This window comes from Sorex araneus, chromosome 7 (assembly GCF_027595985.1).
Source record: "Sorex araneus isolate mSorAra2 chromosome 7, mSorAra2.pri, whole genome shotgun sequence".
NCBI classification, from domain to species: Eukaryota; Metazoa; Chordata; class Mammalia; order Eulipotyphla; family Soricidae; genus Sorex; species Sorex araneus.
In genome coordinates, this window is record NC_073308.1 from 43593866 (window position 1) to 43613058 (window position 19193).

At 46.5% G+C, this 19193-nt stretch overlaps 1 protein-coding gene across 1 annotated transcript in view; it reads right to left on the minus strand.

Moving 5' to 3' along the window:
* Positions 1 to 1294: 1294 nt before the first annotated feature.
* LOC129406594 (tumor necrosis factor receptor superfamily member 10A-like) overlaps positions 1295 to 19193 on the minus strand; it is a 33726-nt gene continuing 15827 nt past the window's right edge. The window contains exons 2-9 of the mRNA XM_055144845.1: positions 12607 to 12708; positions 10154 to 10261; positions 9203 to 9311; positions 7728 to 7864; positions 7118 to 7152; positions 6487 to 6699; positions 4530 to 4605; positions 1295 to 3143 (exon numbers count right to left, since the gene is read on the minus strand). Coding sequence (XP_055000820.1) covers positions 2785 to 3143; positions 4530 to 4605; positions 6487 to 6699; positions 7118 to 7152; positions 7728 to 7864; positions 9203 to 9311; positions 10154 to 10261; positions 12607 to 12691 — 1122 coding nt within the window. The 5' untranslated portion in view covers positions 12692 to 12708 and the 3' untranslated portion in view covers positions 1295 to 2784. The remainder of the gene's footprint in view (positions 3144 to 4529; positions 4606 to 6486; positions 6700 to 7117; positions 7153 to 7727; positions 7865 to 9202; positions 9312 to 10153; positions 10262 to 12606; positions 12709 to 19193) is intronic.

The window sequence follows — 19193 nt, forward strand, 5'->3', positions numbered from 1 at the left end:
TCAGCCACATGCAAGCAAACACTTACCTTCTCTCTAGCCTTGTCAAGTAATATTTTTGGCCACCCAGTGACACTCAGAAGTTACTCCTGGCACTGCACTCAGATATTATTCCTGATAGTGTTGGGGGACCATATGAGATGTTAGGGATTGAACCTATATCAGCTTCATGCAAGGCCAATGCCCTCACTCCTGTACTATCGCTCAGGCCAATATCTTAATTTCTTTTGTTGCCAAACACCTCAAGATGCTAGCAGAATAGAAAAGTCTAGAAGGTAGCATTAGTTGGATTTGATGGTACTAGGAGCTGTAGAGTGGAGATGATATTAAATTGGCATTAAACAAGAGAGAGGGAGAGAGGGAAAGAGAAAGAGCTGGAGAGAGACTAAAAGATGGGTGCTTCCCGCACAAGATAGAGAGGGTGCAGAAGCTTCTGGTGACCTGTTTTCTACCCGCCCAGTTGTTCCTGCTGAGAGAGGGCCTGTGGGGGAAGCCTCACTGGAGTCTGACGCTGGAGCATCTGAGTCCCTCTCAAGTCCCAGCAGAAGTTACAACAAGGATGCTCCCAGAGTGCCTACCTGCCCTCCTCCTCCCCAGCTCCCCAAACAAAATACAGGTTCGAGGTATCTGCTACAGGGCAAGACTTTGCACCCCGTTCTGCCTTTGCAAGGAGCAGGCAGGCACTCGGAGCCCAGAGGTGACGAGGCGTTTACACGGAATGACGGCTACTTCACATGCTGACGCCCTTTTACCTTCTCTGGTGAAGCAAGTCAGGGCTACAGAGTGGAGGTGGGCTGGAGCCCCAAGAGTGACATGTGGGAACAGGAGACACACCATAGGCTGTAGGGATGTTCCCAGAACACGGAAACACGCAGATTAATTCCTGAGTGGCTCATCTGTGTGTCCATGATGGCTGCCAGCACGGTCTCTGCACGGTGCTGCATAGAAGAACGCACCCTCAGGGGATGTTTCCGTGTCCTGAGCCTCAGCACAGCAGGGAGGGCATTTGCCTTGCACGCTGCAGACTTAGGTATGATGCCCGGCATCCCATATGGTCCCACAAACACTGTCAGGATTAATTCCTGAGTGCAGAGCCAGGAGTTACCCCTGAGCATGCTGAGTGTGGCCAAAAAAGAAAAACGAAATGTGTATTATTCAAAAGTTTACTGTCGTAGGTTAGAGAGAAAGCACTAAATGTTAAAAGTAGAGAAGAAAAGCTATTGATAGAAATCAAGTGGAATACAATAAAGCACTTTATTAACCTCAAAGAAGATACGTTGGTACAATAAATGGCGAAAACTCTTAAAACAAACAGAAAAACAGACATGGTAGACCCAGACAAAGCACTTGCTTAGAGAAGAGTTTTTATTGAACTCTTCTCTAAGAAGAGTAGAAAAAATCCAGAAAATGTTATTTCTTTGGACCATACCCATAGGTGCTCGGGCTGTCTCCTGCCTCTGAGCTAATGATTCACTTCTGATGGGACTTCGAGACCATATGTGGTATCACAGATTGAACTCAGTTTGACAGTGTGCTAGGCAAGTGTCTTACCACTATGCCATCTCTCTGGTCCCTAAGCAGCAAATTATAGGTCCACGGATACTAACAAGGATAAAGAGAAACATTCAACTTTTTTTAAAAAAAAATTTTATATGTTGTCTTTTTTTTTTTTTTTTTTTTAACTTCTTGGGTCACATCCAGTGATGCACAGGTGTTACTCCAGGTTCTGCACTCAGGAATTACTCCAGGCGGTACTCAGGGGACCCTATGGGATTCTTAGAATTGAACTCGAGTCGGCCTTGTGCAAGGCAAAAGCCCTATCCGCTGTGCTATCGCTCCATCCCCATTTATTGCCTATTTAAAAAAATGTGGTCTTAATGCATTTAGATATTAGCATAAAACTAAGTTTCTCAGAAGAAATTCTGTAGAAAGGCAGTACGGTGGCTCAACTCTGCTGTCTACTACAGATGAAAATGACCATCAGGGTTGAGTTAGACAACAAGTTACATTCACAGGTATCATATATGCTTGTCCCAGAGATCACAGCAGATGTCGAGAGTGGTTCTGTCCTCTCTGAGCCCACACGTGGCTGAAGACTCACTATGATGGCTTGCAATGCCACTCACTATGCAACCTATTTGACATTGCAGAGAGCCCACCTCCCTCCTTCTGCACATGTGAGCACAGGCGGGGGAAGAAGAGTACATGAGACAGCCCCGTCAGAGACGCAGAGTGAGGACCTCCTCGTCTCTGCTCCCTTGTAAACAGCTACTGATTAATAATCCGTACAGTATATAAAATAATACACAGGCATTCCTCTCGCTAGCGTGTTAAAACAAATGGGGGGATAGTTCACAGAGGGGGAGCACATGTCTGAGTTTGATCTCCAGCTCACGTGGACCTGAGCACCAGAGGTGTGGCCTGGCGGCCTGACCAGAGCAGCTGTATTTCATATAAATAAGGAAGAGTACAAAGAATAACTTATAGAATATTAAAAGTATTAAAATATTAATATTTTAACATTAATTTAATAAAAATATTTTTTAAAAAAAGTAGTCTTAATTTAGGACCTGCTCCTAGCTCTACATTCAGAGATGTCTCCAGGCAGGATCAGGGCACCATATGGGGTGCTGAGATGGAACCCGGGTTGAACTCCTGTAATGCCCTACCCGTGGTACTCTTGCTACAGTCAAGAGTTGTATGCACTGAGGTGGCAGTTTCTTCAAGAGCTGTCAAGTATTGTTGTTTCTCCTAGCAGGAGTCCAGTTGTCCTTCTCCTTCTTGGTCTCAGGGAAGCAAGGGAAGGCCTGCAGGCTTCAGAGTTTCCTCCTCCTGGGACACCACAGAGCCGGCCGCATCATCTTCATAGATGAATTTTCCAGACTTCACCAGTTTGTCCTGAATCACCTCCATGGACAGTCTTTGCCCCTGAGCTTCCAAGGTCTCTAGCAGGGTGTTGACTGAGGCCGCTGTCCCATACTTTTCCTGCCATGTCACCAGCATTTTATACATCTGCTCATGGAGGGTTGAGTTTTCCCTTTCGGCCGCATAGATCTCGTTGTCTGTAAGGCCCAGGCGTCGCATAAGTGGTTTCCAGCAGGAAATAGACACATCGTTTGGAATTTCATTGAAGAAGATCCGGAAGCCTAGATGGGAAGAAAGCCACAGAGTGTCAGGTGAGCTGGGACTCCTTTCAGAAAGAGCAGAGAAACCCAGAGAGGCCTGGAGAAGAGAGAAGGATCTAGGGATCTCTCAGAACCTGTTCCTCCTTTGCTTCCTGCCGGCAGAGCGGCCACACCTGCACTCAAAGGACTATGGGAGTGGGCGTGCACAGAGGACCCTACCCAAAGCAACGACTGACGGCCCATCTGGGTGGGAGCTGGATGTCATACAGAGAAAATGTACAGTCATGCTGAGAGACATCTTAGTCAATGACAGGCATCGTGTGAGATGGTTACAACAGGTCACACCATGCAGTGTGCATGTAGGCTGCACCATCTATACCCGGGTTACTACACTCTGACATTTACAGAACCATGCAGTCACTTAAGGACACATTTCTTGGCGTAGAGTGACAGTACAGTGGGTAGGGCGTTTGCCTTGCATGTGGCCCACCGGGTTTGATCTTCAACATCCCATATGTTGCCCCGAGCATCGCCAAGACTTACTCCTCATCGCCAAGAGTCAGAAGTACCTCCTGAGCATTGCCAAGATGACGCAAAAAAGTAAAAGAAATTTAAAAAAAGGATAAAGGACACATATCTTAGGACTTGTCTCGCTATAATGCCGCAGGCCTCAGGAAGGGGCTGCTCAGACTGAAGACCACAAGGAACAGGTCTCCAGGGCTGTCACTTCTGCAGATCAAGGACTGGAGGGAACAAGTCTCTGACCCACATCCACCACAGTGTGGACGAGTTAGACTGGGGTGAGCGACTCCACCTAGCACAGGACTGTGTTCCCTGGAGAGACAGGGAGTAAATGGAGTGTGTGTGCAATATGTCACACATCACAGTCCATAGATGGATAGGGCAAGCCAGAAGGAATTATTGTATTTTTCTAATAACTGCATTTTTAAAAAGTAAAAAAAAAAACCCAGATATATTAACTTTGAACAAAATACAGTTCTCATTCAATACACACAAACTCCTATTCCAGTAAGGACTCAATAACAATATTATTAAGTAGTTATCTAACATTTCATATTGAATCTAAGATTTAAAACACTGTAGCTCTTCGGTTCGGGCCGTGTCACAGGTCAGATGTCTGGTAACCTTCTGGCACAGCCCATAGGAGACCGTCAGCACAGCTGAGCAGGGAAGGACAGAAGTACAGACACTGCTGAGTTGGGAAGGTAAGAATGGGATGCAGCAAGGGGGGCGGAGTGAGTTTAGTCTCCTGAGGGTCCAGTGACAGCTAGCACAGGACCCGACACCCAGCGTACCTGCCCTAATGTCTATTGGGACGGCAGTCAGGACAAGGGTCCTACCCTCCCACCCCACCTGCCTCTGCCCTCCTGCCTGACTCATACTCACTCTCAGCGCCATTGGTGCCTTCCACCGGAACAAGTCGCCTCCTTCTCTCCTGAGACTGTCCAGCTCCTGTGGGCACCTGTCAAATACAGCGGAGCAGGCCTGGGTCTGAGCCAGCAGTCCTGGACTCCAGAAAAGAGCCTGACGACCATGTGGCTGAGTGCCCTGGGCCAGCCACCTGTCCTCCAGGTCTCCGTGGGGACTGAGAGGAGCTTAGGCTGTGTGTGCTAGAGAACTCAAGGAGCATCTCTGATGGCAAAGGTGTTAACCACTAGTGTGTCTATTCATGTGGGTCAACAGCTGACCCTGAGTATCATGGTACATTCCCACTACCCCCAGTCCTTCCTTCTGCCCCTTCTCGTCCATTCACTAGAATGGTGGACATCACATCTCCCAAGCCTTTCTGTGACTTAAATAAAGATTCTGTACAAGGGCATTTTGGAAACTCTTCCATGCATTCAAGGATCCTTTCATCAGTAATAGTGTATCAAATCAATAGTTTATATAAACGAATGAAAGTATCTAGTTATCTCCATGGGGCCGAAACCATCCTTTAGAATTATATTTTGAATTAAAATTCCCTAGTGGGATGGACATACCAGGTTGTGCTCAGGGCTTCCTCCTGGCTCTGTGGTCAAGGATCACTCCTGGTGGTGCAGGGAACCTTATGAGGTACTGAGGATTAAGCTTAATTGGGTCAGCCATAGGTCAGGCAAGTGTCTTACCTGCCATACTATCTTTCTGGTGAAAATTCTGATTTTTTGAGAAACATCTCAGTACCAGTGTTTATCCCTAATGTTAAAAATAATAACAAAAAATCCTCTAATAAATTAATTGATCTTATGTTGGGGAAAATGACTTTCTAAGTTATGAAAGAAAAATCTGTAATGCTTTGCTAGATTTATATATTTTTTAAATTTTTAAATTTTTATATTTTAATTAGTGAGTCATCATGAGGCTACAGTTACAGAATTACACATTTTCGTGCTTGTGTTTCCCACATACAGTGTTCGTGAGCCCATCCCTCCACCAGTGTCCATTCTCCACCACCAATTGCTTTGATAGATTTAAATGTCACATAAAAGTAATGAATTGAAAAAGGAATGAATGGTGGGAGAGAGGGAGGGAGGGAGGGGGGAGGGGGGAGGGAAGGAGGGAAGGAGGAAGGAAGGAAGGAAGGAAGGAAGGAAGGAAGGAAGGAAGGAAGGAAGGAAGGAAGGAAGGAAGGAGGGAGGGAGGGAAAGAAGGAAGGAAGGAAGGAAGGAAGGAAGGAAGGAAGGAAGGAAGGAAGGAAGGAAGGAAGGAAGGAAGGAAGGAAGGAAGGAAGGAGGGAAAAGAGGGTTGGGAAGGGGAGGGAGGGAAGGACGGAAAATAGGGGGAAGGGAGAGAGGGAGTGGGGACGGGAGGTAGGGAGGGAAGAAAGAAAGGCCTGGAGAGATAGTCTGGTGGGTTAATGTAATTTCCATGCAGGCTATTGACCCCAGTTTGATCCTCAGCACCACATATGTTTCCCTGGAGACCTCCAGGAGTTACCCTTGAGCACAGAGCCAGGAGTAAGCTATGAGCACTGCCAGGTGTGGTGTAGCAGCTAACAGAAGCAAAAATAAAATTGATGGACTGACATAAGCCCTAACTGGATATATCTGCTGTGCGTATCTAAAAACCACAGCTAAACATCAACTGGCCAGACATTCTACTTCTAGAAACCACCATCAACTCTTGTCAGATGTCTGGACTAAGACTTTTATTTATGTTCATTCACACTGACTTGAGGTTACCAGAAGAGCTGAACAGAGAGAGAAGAGCCGCGTGCCTGACTGGACGCCTGACTGTCCGTGCAGCCCCGCCCCTGTCCATTCTATCTTCCCCCTCGCCGTCCTGCTCAGGGCAGGAAACCCACCAAGCTTCAGCTTTTCCCTGTTTACGCAGACCCAGCCACACAGGGTCAGACCCCCCTCACCTGCTCGGGGTCCCCCAGGGCCTGCGCTTTCTCGGCTGGGAGTGGAGCTTGTGCTTGGATTTCGAGCTCCTGTTCGCTGTCCCCAGTGTCCAGCAGACGTCCATCGTGGCCCTGTCTCTCATCGTAGCTCTCAGTCACGATGAGGATATCATTGAGGTCATTTTGCCCAATCTCAGATGCTGTCCGGGGATGTCTTTTGCACCTCGCCCAGAACTTGAGAAATCAGAGATGCATCAGGAGCTCATATCAGGAGCCTGTAAGGGCTGGGGGTGGGAGGAGTCCTAGGAGCCCCACCCCTCCCCCACTGGACCTCTGCTCCCCACCACACAACAGGCCCAGCACACTGGAGACTGTGCTGCTGGCCCAGGTCATCAGGCACAGCCCTGGGTGCGACTGAACAGTGTTCTTTACCCTGGCACCTCCTTGGCCAGGGCACCCTGAGTCACAGGGATGATAGTGCTCAGCATGGACGACTGGCCTGAGGGCTGCCCCTAGAGGACATTCATCCGACATTCACCCTCTTCAACCAGAGTGCCTTTTAAAGAGGGAGCAAAGTGTAGACGAATCCCAGGGCTTTTGTGCAGAAGCAAACCTAAGGGCTTGGGGCCATCTTGTCCCAGAGGAAACTCACCGAACATGGTGAGTTTTTAAAGAAGTCCAGAAAACCTGGAGGAGAAGAAGCATCCGCGTTAGAGTGAGGCGGGCCGTCCTACATGTCACCCTCCCCGAGAAACTCCGGGCATCCCAACCCAGGGCCTCCTGCTGCTGAGCGTGTGTGCACGAAGGACGTGCTCACTCGGGGGCACCATCAGGGACGGGGAGAGAGGAAACAGAACTAAGCAAGCACCCGTCTCTGTGGCTTCCTCTCTGAGCACGGGATGCACAGCTACCTCTGCTCCCACCTTCTCAGCCCCCACTGGGCCTGAGACCCGAGAACTGGGCGGCACTGCAGGACACGGTGGGGACCTTGGGGGTGAAGGGACCCTGACACCATGAGTGAGGTGAAGAGGAGACCCGGGTTATCCCAGAAATGAGCATCCAGGAGAGTCGGCAAGACAAGGAAACTGGCAGTTGGAGGGCAAGCACTACGTCTGGACACAGGATCAGGAGGGAAGGTGACAGTACCAGCCCCACCTCCAGTGGACCCTGAGACCTGCCCCTTCTAGACCATCCTCCCTGCAGGTTTGAATGTACTGCATCCTTCTCTCCTGTAAGCACATACCTCATGTGAAGATTCTCACCTTGAGACTTGTTCTTTCCGAGACAATGAATTTTACAGAATAGCGCCGACACTGCCAGTAGGATACAAACTACAACTCCAACTCCAACTCCAACTGCAGTCCAATCATTCCCAGTTCCATTGGGCTGTTTGCTGAGGCTGGAGCGACAGTACAGTGGGGAATCGTTTGCCTTGCACGGACCTGACCCAGGTTTGATCCTCAATATCCTAACTGGTCCCCTGAGCACCATCAGGATTGATTCCTGAGTGCAGAGCCGGGAGTGACCCCTGAGCACTGCTGAGTGTGACCCAAAAAGAAAACACCCATTATGTTGTTAGTGACACTGTGTGTCATTCCACCAAGTATGGCAGCTGTCCTCAATCATTCCTTCAGGATTCCAAGTTACACACACAGGGAAGTCGCAATGCAGAGGGACCACTAGCCAGGAAGAGCTAGAAGAAGCCACCTGCTGCCCAGTGGCCCAGACGAAAGGGCAGAGAACAGGCTGTGTCAGAGGCGGTTGGGCAGGAAGGTCTGAGCACAGGTGCCCCTGGCTTCCCGCTGAGTCACAGAAGCTGACTCGCAGCAGGCTGCAGGGCTGCACTGACTCCCCTGGGCTGCAGGAGGGACCTGTGAGGAGAAGCTCACTCTAGGCCAGTGGTCAGATGGATTTGTGACAAGTGATGCCTTGTCCTCCAGTTTTTTTTTTGTTTGTTTGTTTGCTTGCTTGTTTAGGGGTCACACCTGGCAGTGCTTAGGGTTTACTCCTAGTTTTGTGGTCAGGGATCACTCCTGGCAGGCTCAAGGGTTCGTGTGAATGCTAGGTTTCGAACATTCGAACAGATTGGCTGCATGCAAGGCATCCTCCCTACCCACCGTACTATTGCTCTGGCCCCCGGTTTTGCCATTAAATGAGGAAGAATTCCTCTACCCGTCTCACTGAACTATCAAACAAGCAAACCCAGAGAGTTAGAGAAGGGCAAGCTATTCTTCTATTATTTAAACTCTAATAACCTGGGTAGAGTAGCATCTTGTGATGAGAACTGGGGCTTATTGGAAACCAGGGAGTGAGGGGTCTCTTGAAGGAGCTAGGTTTCCTGACGTGGCTGTGGAAGCCTGTTGATGGGTCACTGGCCTGATGAAAGACCATTCAAGATTATTTTTGATGACCAAATATGAACCTGTCTGCATTACTCATTTCTTAGCTTCTGTTTTTAAAATAAATGTTTAAAGATCCCATGCATCACAGTAGGACTCCTATCTAAAGAGTAGCTTACTCTGCCGAGTGGACAACTTGTGCTGGGCAAGCAGGAAGGGAGTGTGGGAAGGAGACCACAGGGGAGCAGTGTCGGGGACCTGCAGATGGGCTCGGGAGCTCAGAAGACCCCACAGGCAGAGGAGACTCTGGGAGACAGAGGCTGATTGGAAGCAGGTGAGAATCGGTTCACGTGAATGTAAGACAGGTGCGGGGTGCAACCCCCTTGGCCTCAGCTCACCTTCGACATGGCTCACAATGTTCAGGAGAATCGTCTGTCAGGCATTCACCAGCTTTGCATCCACACTCTGTGTTTTGGGTGGGCGTGCACAGACTGACTTCTACTAGACCTGCTGACGAAGAAGCAGATTTTTTTGTATGTTTGTTTTTAATTTATTCTTCTGACAGACCTGGCAGTGTTCAGGGCTTATTCCTGACGCTGCACTCAGGGATCACTCCTGGTTGGCTCAAAGCACTCTAGGTGGTGCCAGGGATGGAGTGTGGACTGGCTGCATGCAAGCGCCCTATCCGCTTTACTCTCACTCCAACCCACAGGCAGGGTTTGCTTATCCTCAACCACTTGTCACCATCCAACACCCTCCCACTCGCTCTCTGCAGTTCTGCGGGCCCACTTCTGCAGCAACACATGTGACACACATAAATGACAATTGCTCTCCACTGTCACTGATGTGCAGAGATGTAGAATAAGACATTTACATTCCATTATGTAAGGAATCTGCATGGAGAGGAAAAATCTGCCTGGAGAGGAAAGTTAAGGACAAGATCGCTGGGTTATTGGGAAGGTGGGTGTGAGCTGAGAGGAAGCCTTGAGTGGCTTCCTAAAACCTGCCCTGTGGGCTGAGAGAGGAGCCCAGAGCCCAGCCCAGAGCTGCCGAGTCCAGTCTCCAGCCAGCCCCTGCTCACTCCTGGCGCTTTGCAGTGCGGTCAGGCCTTCCGAGCTGTCTATTTCCAGGGACAGATGAGGGCCCCACTGCTCACCTTTGGTGGTTTAAAATTTTCACTTCTGTGCACTATGGATTGTACAGACAATTTTTCATTTTCTTTTCTGGATATGTCATAATCATATAACCGGGATGGTGAGGAGCAAGGAGGAATAGAATCCAGGTCTCCTCATTCGAGGTTGAATAGAATCCTACCAGATCACCTCTGCACGAGGTCCCATGTTCAGTACCTGATTCACAGCCACGGCAGGGTAAACAGGCTGTAAGTTGATTACTGTGATTAGTATAACTTCCTTCAGGACATTTTACACAAGTTCCATGTTCTGCAAGATAGGTTCCTGGGAATAGAGACAAAAACTGATAAATTAATCCATAGGGTTCACAGAGTTTGGTAAGTATGACTGGGGACTTCTTTTTTCAGTCAAAAATGGAATTTTACAAGGAGATCTGCTCTACTGAATTTTGCCCTGCCCCACTCTGTAACGTTTAACTGTAACGAAAGTTAACACGCAATTTGAATTTTGTAGGGGCTATGTGAAAAGAGAGTCTCTTGCCCACGCGCCAGGCTGTCTTCCCCGGGGCCCCTTGGAGGGGGTGGGCTCCAGCTTCCCTCCCTCCTTGAGCAGAGCTCCTGTGGCCGAAGGCCTCTGCAGCCTAGCCACAGCCATGGTCAAGGCACCTCTCCACACATTCGGATGAGCCTCACGCATGAGGGTACCGGCAGAGGAACCCAGGTGTGTGGGACCTGGGGCTGAGACCTCCAAGCCTGCTCGGATTGGGACAGGGCCTCTTCCACCCAGATTACCATTTTCCAGTAGCTAGGCGGTCACACCCAGGGACTGCCCCCAATGCCGAGTAATCCCACCAATGGCCAACATCCAGAGACTTAAAACCAAGCTCCCGGAATCTTATAGCCTACTTCTCCCTCTGTGAGGGCCTGGCAAGCTACTGAGAGTTTCCTGCCCACATGGGAGAGCCTCGAAAACTCCCCGGGTATATTCATATGCCAAAACCAGTAACAATGTTGGGTCTCATTCCCCTGACCCTGAAAGAGCCTCCAATGCAGCGTCATTGGGAAGGATGAGTAACGAGATGCTTCTAAAATCTCAGGGCTAGGACATATGGAGACATTACTGAGACCACTAAAGAAATTCGACTATCAAAGGGATGATGATGATGATGATGATGATGATGATGATGATGATGATAATGTGAAAGAGAAGGAAATAGAATAATACATTTTACTCAATAAATTAAGCTTTTACATTATTTTTCAAAGAGTGTTCTAATCTAGGGAATATTTCTCCCTTATACCACTCAGATCCAGAGTAGTCTTATTTCATATCCCTCTAGTCACCCGGACCAAGTGGCCACATTATTGGACACCGAACTACAATCGTGGAAGAATCAGGAAACCTGGTTCCTTCAAGAGACCCCTCACTCCCTGGCTTCCGCTAGCCCCAGTTCCCAAGTGGATGACAGAAAAATAGAGATAAAAACATAAAGAAAACAATACCTAAGGCAAAAATAAATATATATTTTTTAATAATTATTTTAAACATCAATGGTTTAAACTCTTTAATTAAAGGATAGCAATTTTCAGAATGAGGAAAAACAAAACAGAGCCACAATTCTTGTATAGACTGTCCTCAAACCTCATTTATAGTAACAATATCGAAGGAACACTAAAAACAATCTTTCTTAAATTTTAATAATACATTATCCAGAGGACGCTTTATATCAAAATGAAGATGTGATTACTTACCAAAGTATAGGGCCACTGAAGAAGGTTGTTCTATTTATTTATTTTTTTGCTTTTTGGGACACACCCAGCAATGCTCAGGGGTTACTCCTGTCTTTGCCCTCAGGAATTACTCCTGGCAGTGCTTGGGGGACCATACGGGATGCCAGGGATCCAACGTGGGTCGGCCACATGCAAGACAAAAGTCCTACCTGCTATGCTATCGCTCCGGCCCCAAGAAGGTTGATTTAAAATAGAAAAAAGATGTAGTCCTAACTCTCTTCTTACAAAAAAATAGGCCAATAAATGATTAGTTAAGAAACTCCCAAACACTGCAACTACATATTTATATAAGTGAGCGACTTTTCGTACAAAGTTTATACAGGGAAAGGAGTATTTCAGTGAGTCTCTGGTCCTTCCTGATATCCCAATGTTCTCCACACTTACTCTGTCCAGGTCCCCACATTTCTCCTAGACTGTGGCAACAGGACCCTGAAGATATCCTTCTGCAGTTTTGCTTGTGCTTGCTTGGGACTAGGCTCCTTCCTCTTCGCCTCATGACACCGTGAAAAGCTCATATGTGCCGGTGGGCTTGCCCTAATGGCAGAGTATCAGAGCATTTGGAATAAGCAAAGATGATGAAAAGAAACAGCACCCTTAAGGGACTTGAAGCACTCCTGGTGCTGCTCTTGTACTTATGGAGACAAATTAGTACTCACCCAAGTGGCAAGAGAAGGATAGATGAGTGTGGCAGAAGTCCCACCACGACCCAATCATGTTCAATGAACTCCAGGAGGTAGGAGGACTTGCCAACCAACCCCTGATATACTAGTATCACTGACAAATTCAGGAGATATTAATAAAGAACCGTCATCTGCAGCAGCAAAACTGGAAGGTGTGGAGACAAGGTAGGGTAAGGGCAGGAAATCAGTCATAGTGTACCTGCTGGACACATCCCTGTCTCTGCAAGACTCAGTCCGAATTGGGCAAACATTAAGCAAAGAACTAGCATCCATCTCCTTGTCATGGTGTGGTAGCTAGAACCTGTGGGGACAAAGCAGGTGTGGTTATGAGTGGCTTCCATACGAAGCCCTTCTAGTAATGTCTCACATTCTTTTCACCACAGTCGCCAAATATGAATAAAATGTACCCACAGTACCCTTCTTCCCACCCCCCGCCTTCTAACAATACCCTTTTTAATACTTTTTGTGCTTCATCATTTTATTTAGTTTTTAAATTTTAAATTTTTATTTATTTATTTTTTAGAGTATTACAAAGCTGTACAGGAATGGATTTCAGTCATACAGTATTCCAACACACATCTCTCAACCAGTCTACATTTCCCATCACCCAGTGGCCCCTGGTTCCCTTCCATCACACCCTAACCCTCACCTCCTGCCTGCTCTTTGGCAGGCACTTTTCTTCTCCCTCCCTCCCTCTCTCTCTCTCTCTCTCTCTCTCTCTCTCTCTTTATATATATATATATATGTATATATATATATACATACACATATATATATTGCACCCCCCTTTCTTTGGGCATTGTGATTTGCAATATTGATACTGAAAGGTTATCAAGAACATGCTCTACCTACCTTTAACCCTTAGATCTTGTCCCACTTGTCCCATGTGATCATTCCCAGCTACTATTGTCATAGTGATCTATTTTCTATCTTACCTACCTTCAGCCCACACACACTTTTCTTGCCACTTCTATTAAATACAGTGCTGGAAGTACTTGCCATAGCAGTTAGGCAGAAAAAGATATTAAGGGCATCCATATAGGAAAGGAAGAAATCAAGCTCTCACTGCGTGCAGATGACATGATACTATACTTAGAGAACCCTAAAGCCTCTACCAAGAAGCTCCTAGAAACAATAGGCTTGTATAGTAAAGTTGCAGGCTATAAAGAAATACCCCAAAATTCATGGCTTTCCTATATGCAAAAATGAGAGAAGAAAGCAATATAAAAAATATCCCTTTCACAATCATGCCTCAGAAACACTCCTTAATATTTTTATCTTTTTATAAAAGAAAGTGTTTATTCAAGAAAAAAAGAGCAACTAAAGTTTTCATAAGAATGCAAAACCAGGGGCTGGAGCAATAGCACAACAGGTAGGGCATTTGTCTTGCATGCGGCCGACTCGGGTTCGATTCCCCGCATCCCATATGGTCCCCATAAGCATCCCATATTGTCCCCTGAACACCGCCAGGAATAATTCCTGAGTGCAAAGCCAGGAGTAACTCCTGTGCATCATCAGGTATGACCCAAAAAGCAAAAAAAAAAAAAAACAAACAGCAAAACCAGGGTTGGAAAACACAGTACAGCATTATCTAGTGTTATCCTGTGTGGCCCAATAATGCCAATAATGTACAGTGGGTAGGGCGCTAGTCTGTAGGTAGCTGACCTGGGTTCAACTCTCAGCACCCCCTATAGCCCCTTGAGTCTGCCAGAAGTAATTCTCGAAAACAGAGCCAAGGTGTGCACTCGCTCACACCCCAACAAGAGAAAAGAAAAGAATGCAAAACCAGCCTGGGAGAAAGTTCAGAGGGTTTGCGTGCAGGAGGTCTGGGATCCATTCCAGCACTACATGGTCTCTAAGCACCCCCAGGGCCAACCCCAGCACCAAGTTGGCAGCAGTTCTTAAGCACCGCTGGGTATGGTCCCCCAGGCCCCTGCCCCAAACAAACCAAAAAGGAATGTAAAATTATATGAGATCCCTTCAATCCATTTTTGAGTGAGGTTTACTTCTATTATTCCACTACATCTGTGAATGCACCCAATGATACTCTTTTACACACTTTTGCAGATGAGGGTTATACAATAGAAAAAATTAAGAAAAAAAAGAGGTCCACATACAAATGTGGGAGGCATGGGTGTAATCCCCAACACCGCATGGTCCCCTAAGCACTGCCCAGAACGACACCTGAGCACTGAACTGAATAGGTCTCAAGTGCCATCAGGTGTTTCCAAAAGCCAAAAATAAATATATAAGAAGCACACACAATCTAACATCAAATATAAGTTAAATTGGTGCCTCATTTTATGTTCATTGCTGCACTGTTCAAAATAGCTAAGATCAGGAAACAACCTAGGCGTTGAAGAAGAGATGAATGGATAAAGATAATGTGGTATGTTACACAATGGAATGCTATTCCTTCCTTCCTTCCTTCCTTCCTTCCTTCCTTCCTTCCTTCCTTCCTTCCTTCCTTCCTTCCTTCCTTCCTTCCTTCCTTCCTTCCTCCCTCCCTCCCTCTCTTCCTTCCTTCCTTCCTTCCTTCCTTCCTTCCTTCCTTCCTTCCTTCCTTCCTTCCTTCCATCCTCCCTCCTTCCCTCCCTCCCTCTCTTCCTTCCTTCCTTCCTTCCTTCCTTCCTTCCTTCCTTCCTTCCTTCCTTCCTTCCTTCCTTCCTTCCTTTCTCTCTCAGTTTTGGGCCACACCTGGTGATGCTCAGGGCTCTCTCCTGGTGGAGCCTGGGGGACCATATTGGATGTTGGGAATTGAACCCAATCCGTCATGTGCAAGGCAAGCACTCTGCCTTCTGTCCTATCTCTCCATTCCCCTTAACTAATTTTTTTTTTTTTTGCTTTTTGGGTCACACCCAGCGATGCTCAGGGGTTACTCCTGGCTTTGCACTCAGGAATTACTCCTGGCGGTGCTTGGGGGACCATATGGGATGCCGGGGATTGAACCTGGGTCGGCCGCGTGCAAGGCAAACGCCCTACCCACTGTGCTATCGCTCCGGCCCCTCCCCTTAACTAATTTTTTAAAGACATTTTCAATGTTCTAAGACAATCACAAATGACAAATATATAGAACTACTTTCAGAAGAAATGAGTACACAGAGTGATCACATTCATAGAAATAGTAGAACACTGGTTACCAGGGCTGAAGAGGTGGTGGAAATGGAGAGTTATTGTTTATTAAGTACACGTGCCATTGTGAGAACTTGAGAACATTCTATGGCTGAATGGTGCTTAAAGATACGCAGCAATGTGAGTGCTAGTAACCTCTGTTTTGAGAATTAATGTTTATTCTGCCATGTATAGTTTGTCACAAATTAAAAGTTTAATGTGTTAACTGTAACTCCTATAGAAACTACATAGTAACAATGCAAAGATTACAGATGAAAAGCAAACATACAGTTAAAAAAGGAATTCTAAAAACTACATTAAAATACGCAGGGAAAGAGGAAGAGGAAAACAGTACACTATAAGCAAAATAAATGCCTAGAATTTTAGAATCTTCTCACTCATAGTAGCAGCTACAGAAACTGTAAGTCCACAAAACAATTCCACCATAGATATGGTTAGAACAAATAAGCAGAGCTACCTACTGTCAGTGAGAGGTGCAACTTAAAATCAAGAGATTGTAGCAAATGATTGGGGAAAAGACAAAACGTTTTACTAGCCTTTGAGGCTCTTCCTTATCAGATAAAACTTACTCCAGACTGCAGTACCACAGATAAAGAGCTTTTGCAGCATTAAAAGGGCTAATTCAAGAAAGAGAACAGTCGGGTTAGTTTTCCAACCAGGTGGCACAGTGCAGGCACAACTGTCCTTCCCCCTCCACTTCTCCTCCCCCCCAATACCCTCAAGTGGCCCCAAGTGTGTGATCCAGTGTGACCCAACAGGATCTAGACCATCCATGAGCAATACAGCAGGACCCAGCCGAACCCTAACTAACGGAGGGATGCTTGCCTCCTCCCACAGGTCAGACCTGGGGGTAGACGTCCCAAAGTGGAATTGATGGCCATATGGCAGTTTAATTTTAAGTGTACTGAGAACTCTCCATATTGTTTTCCATAATATTGGACCAGACAACATTCCCACCAGCAGTGGAGGAGAGGTCCATTTCTACCACATTCTTTTTTTTTTTTTAATAATAATTTTATTGAATCACCATGTGGAGGGTTACATAGTTCTCAGGATTATGTCGGTTATACAATTCTCAAACACCCTTCCCTTCACCAGTGCCCATCTACCATCACCAACCCCCCCCCAGTATACCTGCCGCCCCCTCCCACCTCCCCAGTCCCCCCCCTTGTACATGATAAGTTCCACTTCGTTTATGCCTTATCTCGATTACATTCCATGTTTCAACACACAACTCACTACCATTGCTGGGGTTTCCCCCAAAAAAGGAAAGCAGTCCTATTGCCAAGGAGGCATTTGATAGTTCTCCACTGCTAAGAATATAGAGATATTAAGTCCCGCTGTTTGTTACATAACTTTTCTTTTTCCCCCTTGCCCCGCGCCACCGAGTTCACGCCTGTTTGGTAATCGCCACCCTGCCTGACAAGGGAAAAAAAACCGAAAAGGATGGTTATTTCCCATCATCGGCAGGCGTGGGGCTCTGGCTTAGTTGATAGACTAGTCGAGTTTCTGCAAGCAGTTTCTGGAACCGAAGGGCTTGCGCTGGTATCGGCTCCGGCTCGAGATTCCACCAGCGTCCCACTGTTCCATGTACATAATTTTTCCCCTTATATCCCATTCCTACGCCACCAGGTCTGTTTGCTTAATGGACATCACACTATGTTTGACACCACGCCGCGTTTCTTCCCGAGAAAGAAGGATATTTCTTCTCAGCTGGTGTGGGGATATAGCTTAGTTCAGTCTAGAGAGATGGCTACCACTTTGATTGCCGTCAATATTTCAGCAACAGACTTACTATTCTTGTTAGGATCTCCCACAAAAGTCCGACCCATTAAAAAGGGACATATTACATATTGCTGATGCTAAGATGACATTAGGTCGCGCGGCCGCGCGGTTTTGGGTTTCTGTATAAAGTCCAGGGAAAGTACAACCAGAAATAACATCACTACAAACTTTTACCCTTTTATGGTGCTCATAAGATGGAGAAGCCTAGAGAGAGGCTCGGCGTCTCCATTTTGCGCTCAGGAAAACCGCAGATCCTGCGCTGTGCTCAGGGGGGAGGTGTGGAGAGAGAGAGAGGTTAAAAGAATTGGGGGATGCCCGGCTCCCACTGTTTCAGCGCACCGTGGGGTCTCTGGTCCCATGCCGGAATTAGTTCAGTGGGCTGTTTGGAGTCCAAGGGCGCTTCCTTGGGCTCTTCCATCATGCTCGCTCCGCAGCAGGGTCCAAAGGGCCATTTCTACCACATTCTAGCCAACAGATTGTTTCTATTTTTGATATGTGCCATTCTCACTAGTATGAGATGGTATCTCACTGCCCTCTTGATTTGGATTCCTCTGGTGATAAGTGATGCAGATTATTTTCGCATCTACCTATGAGTTGGAGCGATAGCACAGAGGGTAGGGCGTTTACCTTGCACGAGGCTGACCTGGGTTTGATTCCTCGTTCCTCTCAGAGAGCCCGGCAAGCTACCAAAGAGTATCCCGCCCATAGGGCAGAGCCTGGCAAGCTACCCGTAGCTTATTCAATATTTCAAAAACAGTAACAACAAGTCTCACAATGGAGACGTTACTAGTGCCCGCTCGAGCAAACCTGGACGACAGTGCTACAGTGCTACAGTGCTACCGACAGACCATCCATCTGTCTTTCTGGGCATTGTCTATTCATTTCCTCTCCCCGTTTCTTCATGGGGTTTTTGAAATTTTGTTTTTGTTGTTGACCTTTGTTAGTACTCTACACATCCTGGGTATCAATCTTTAATGTGTTGAATGCAACTTTTTCCCTCTTCAGTTGGTTCTCTTTTAGTTTTAGCCTGTGTTTCTTTTGTCATGCAGAAGGTCTTTAACACTGTGTTGTCCCATTTCATTTCTATTTTGTTGCCTTTACCGGTATATCACACCACTGAAGATGCCTTTGAGGTCAAAATCTTGAAGCATTCTGCCTATATTTTCTTCAGTGTACTTTATAGTTCCTGATTGGATCTCCAGGTTTTTGAGTCTACTCTTGTGTGGGGCGTAAGATATGCATCCAGCTTTAATTTCTTACACATAGTTATCCAATTTTCCCAGCACCATTTGTTGAAGAGGCTATCTTTACTTCATGTTCTCAACTCCCTTATTGAAAATTGATTGTCCATATATATGGGTTTTTTTCACTGGATTTTGATTCTGACCAAAGGGCCTATCTGTATTCCAGTACCATGTTGTTTTGATCACTACCCTTTCTTTTTGTGTACAGAGATTTATCTTTTTTTAAATTTTATTCTCATGGAGTTGTTCACAGTAATTGATTATACTCAATATTTCAACACCAATCCCACCACCATTACACCTTCCCACGATCATTATTTCAAATTTCACCACTACCACCCAAGCCTGCCCCAAAGTCAGATGCTAAATAATTCATTTTTTATTGCTTACTATGAATAACTGACTAAAAATAGTTGAAAATTTTTCCTTGGAGGAAGATGTGTGAATATTGTCGCATCTCATCTTGGAGCCATCAGGCCCCTTATTAGAGATCACAAACATGTTGGATGGTGATTTCCTCTTTGGCCCAATTGTTGTTTAGCAGTTTTTTGTTCACCTTCAAAGTGTTGGAAGTTTTATCCACCTTCATTCTGTGGTTAATTTCTTTTTTTTTTTTTCTTTTTGG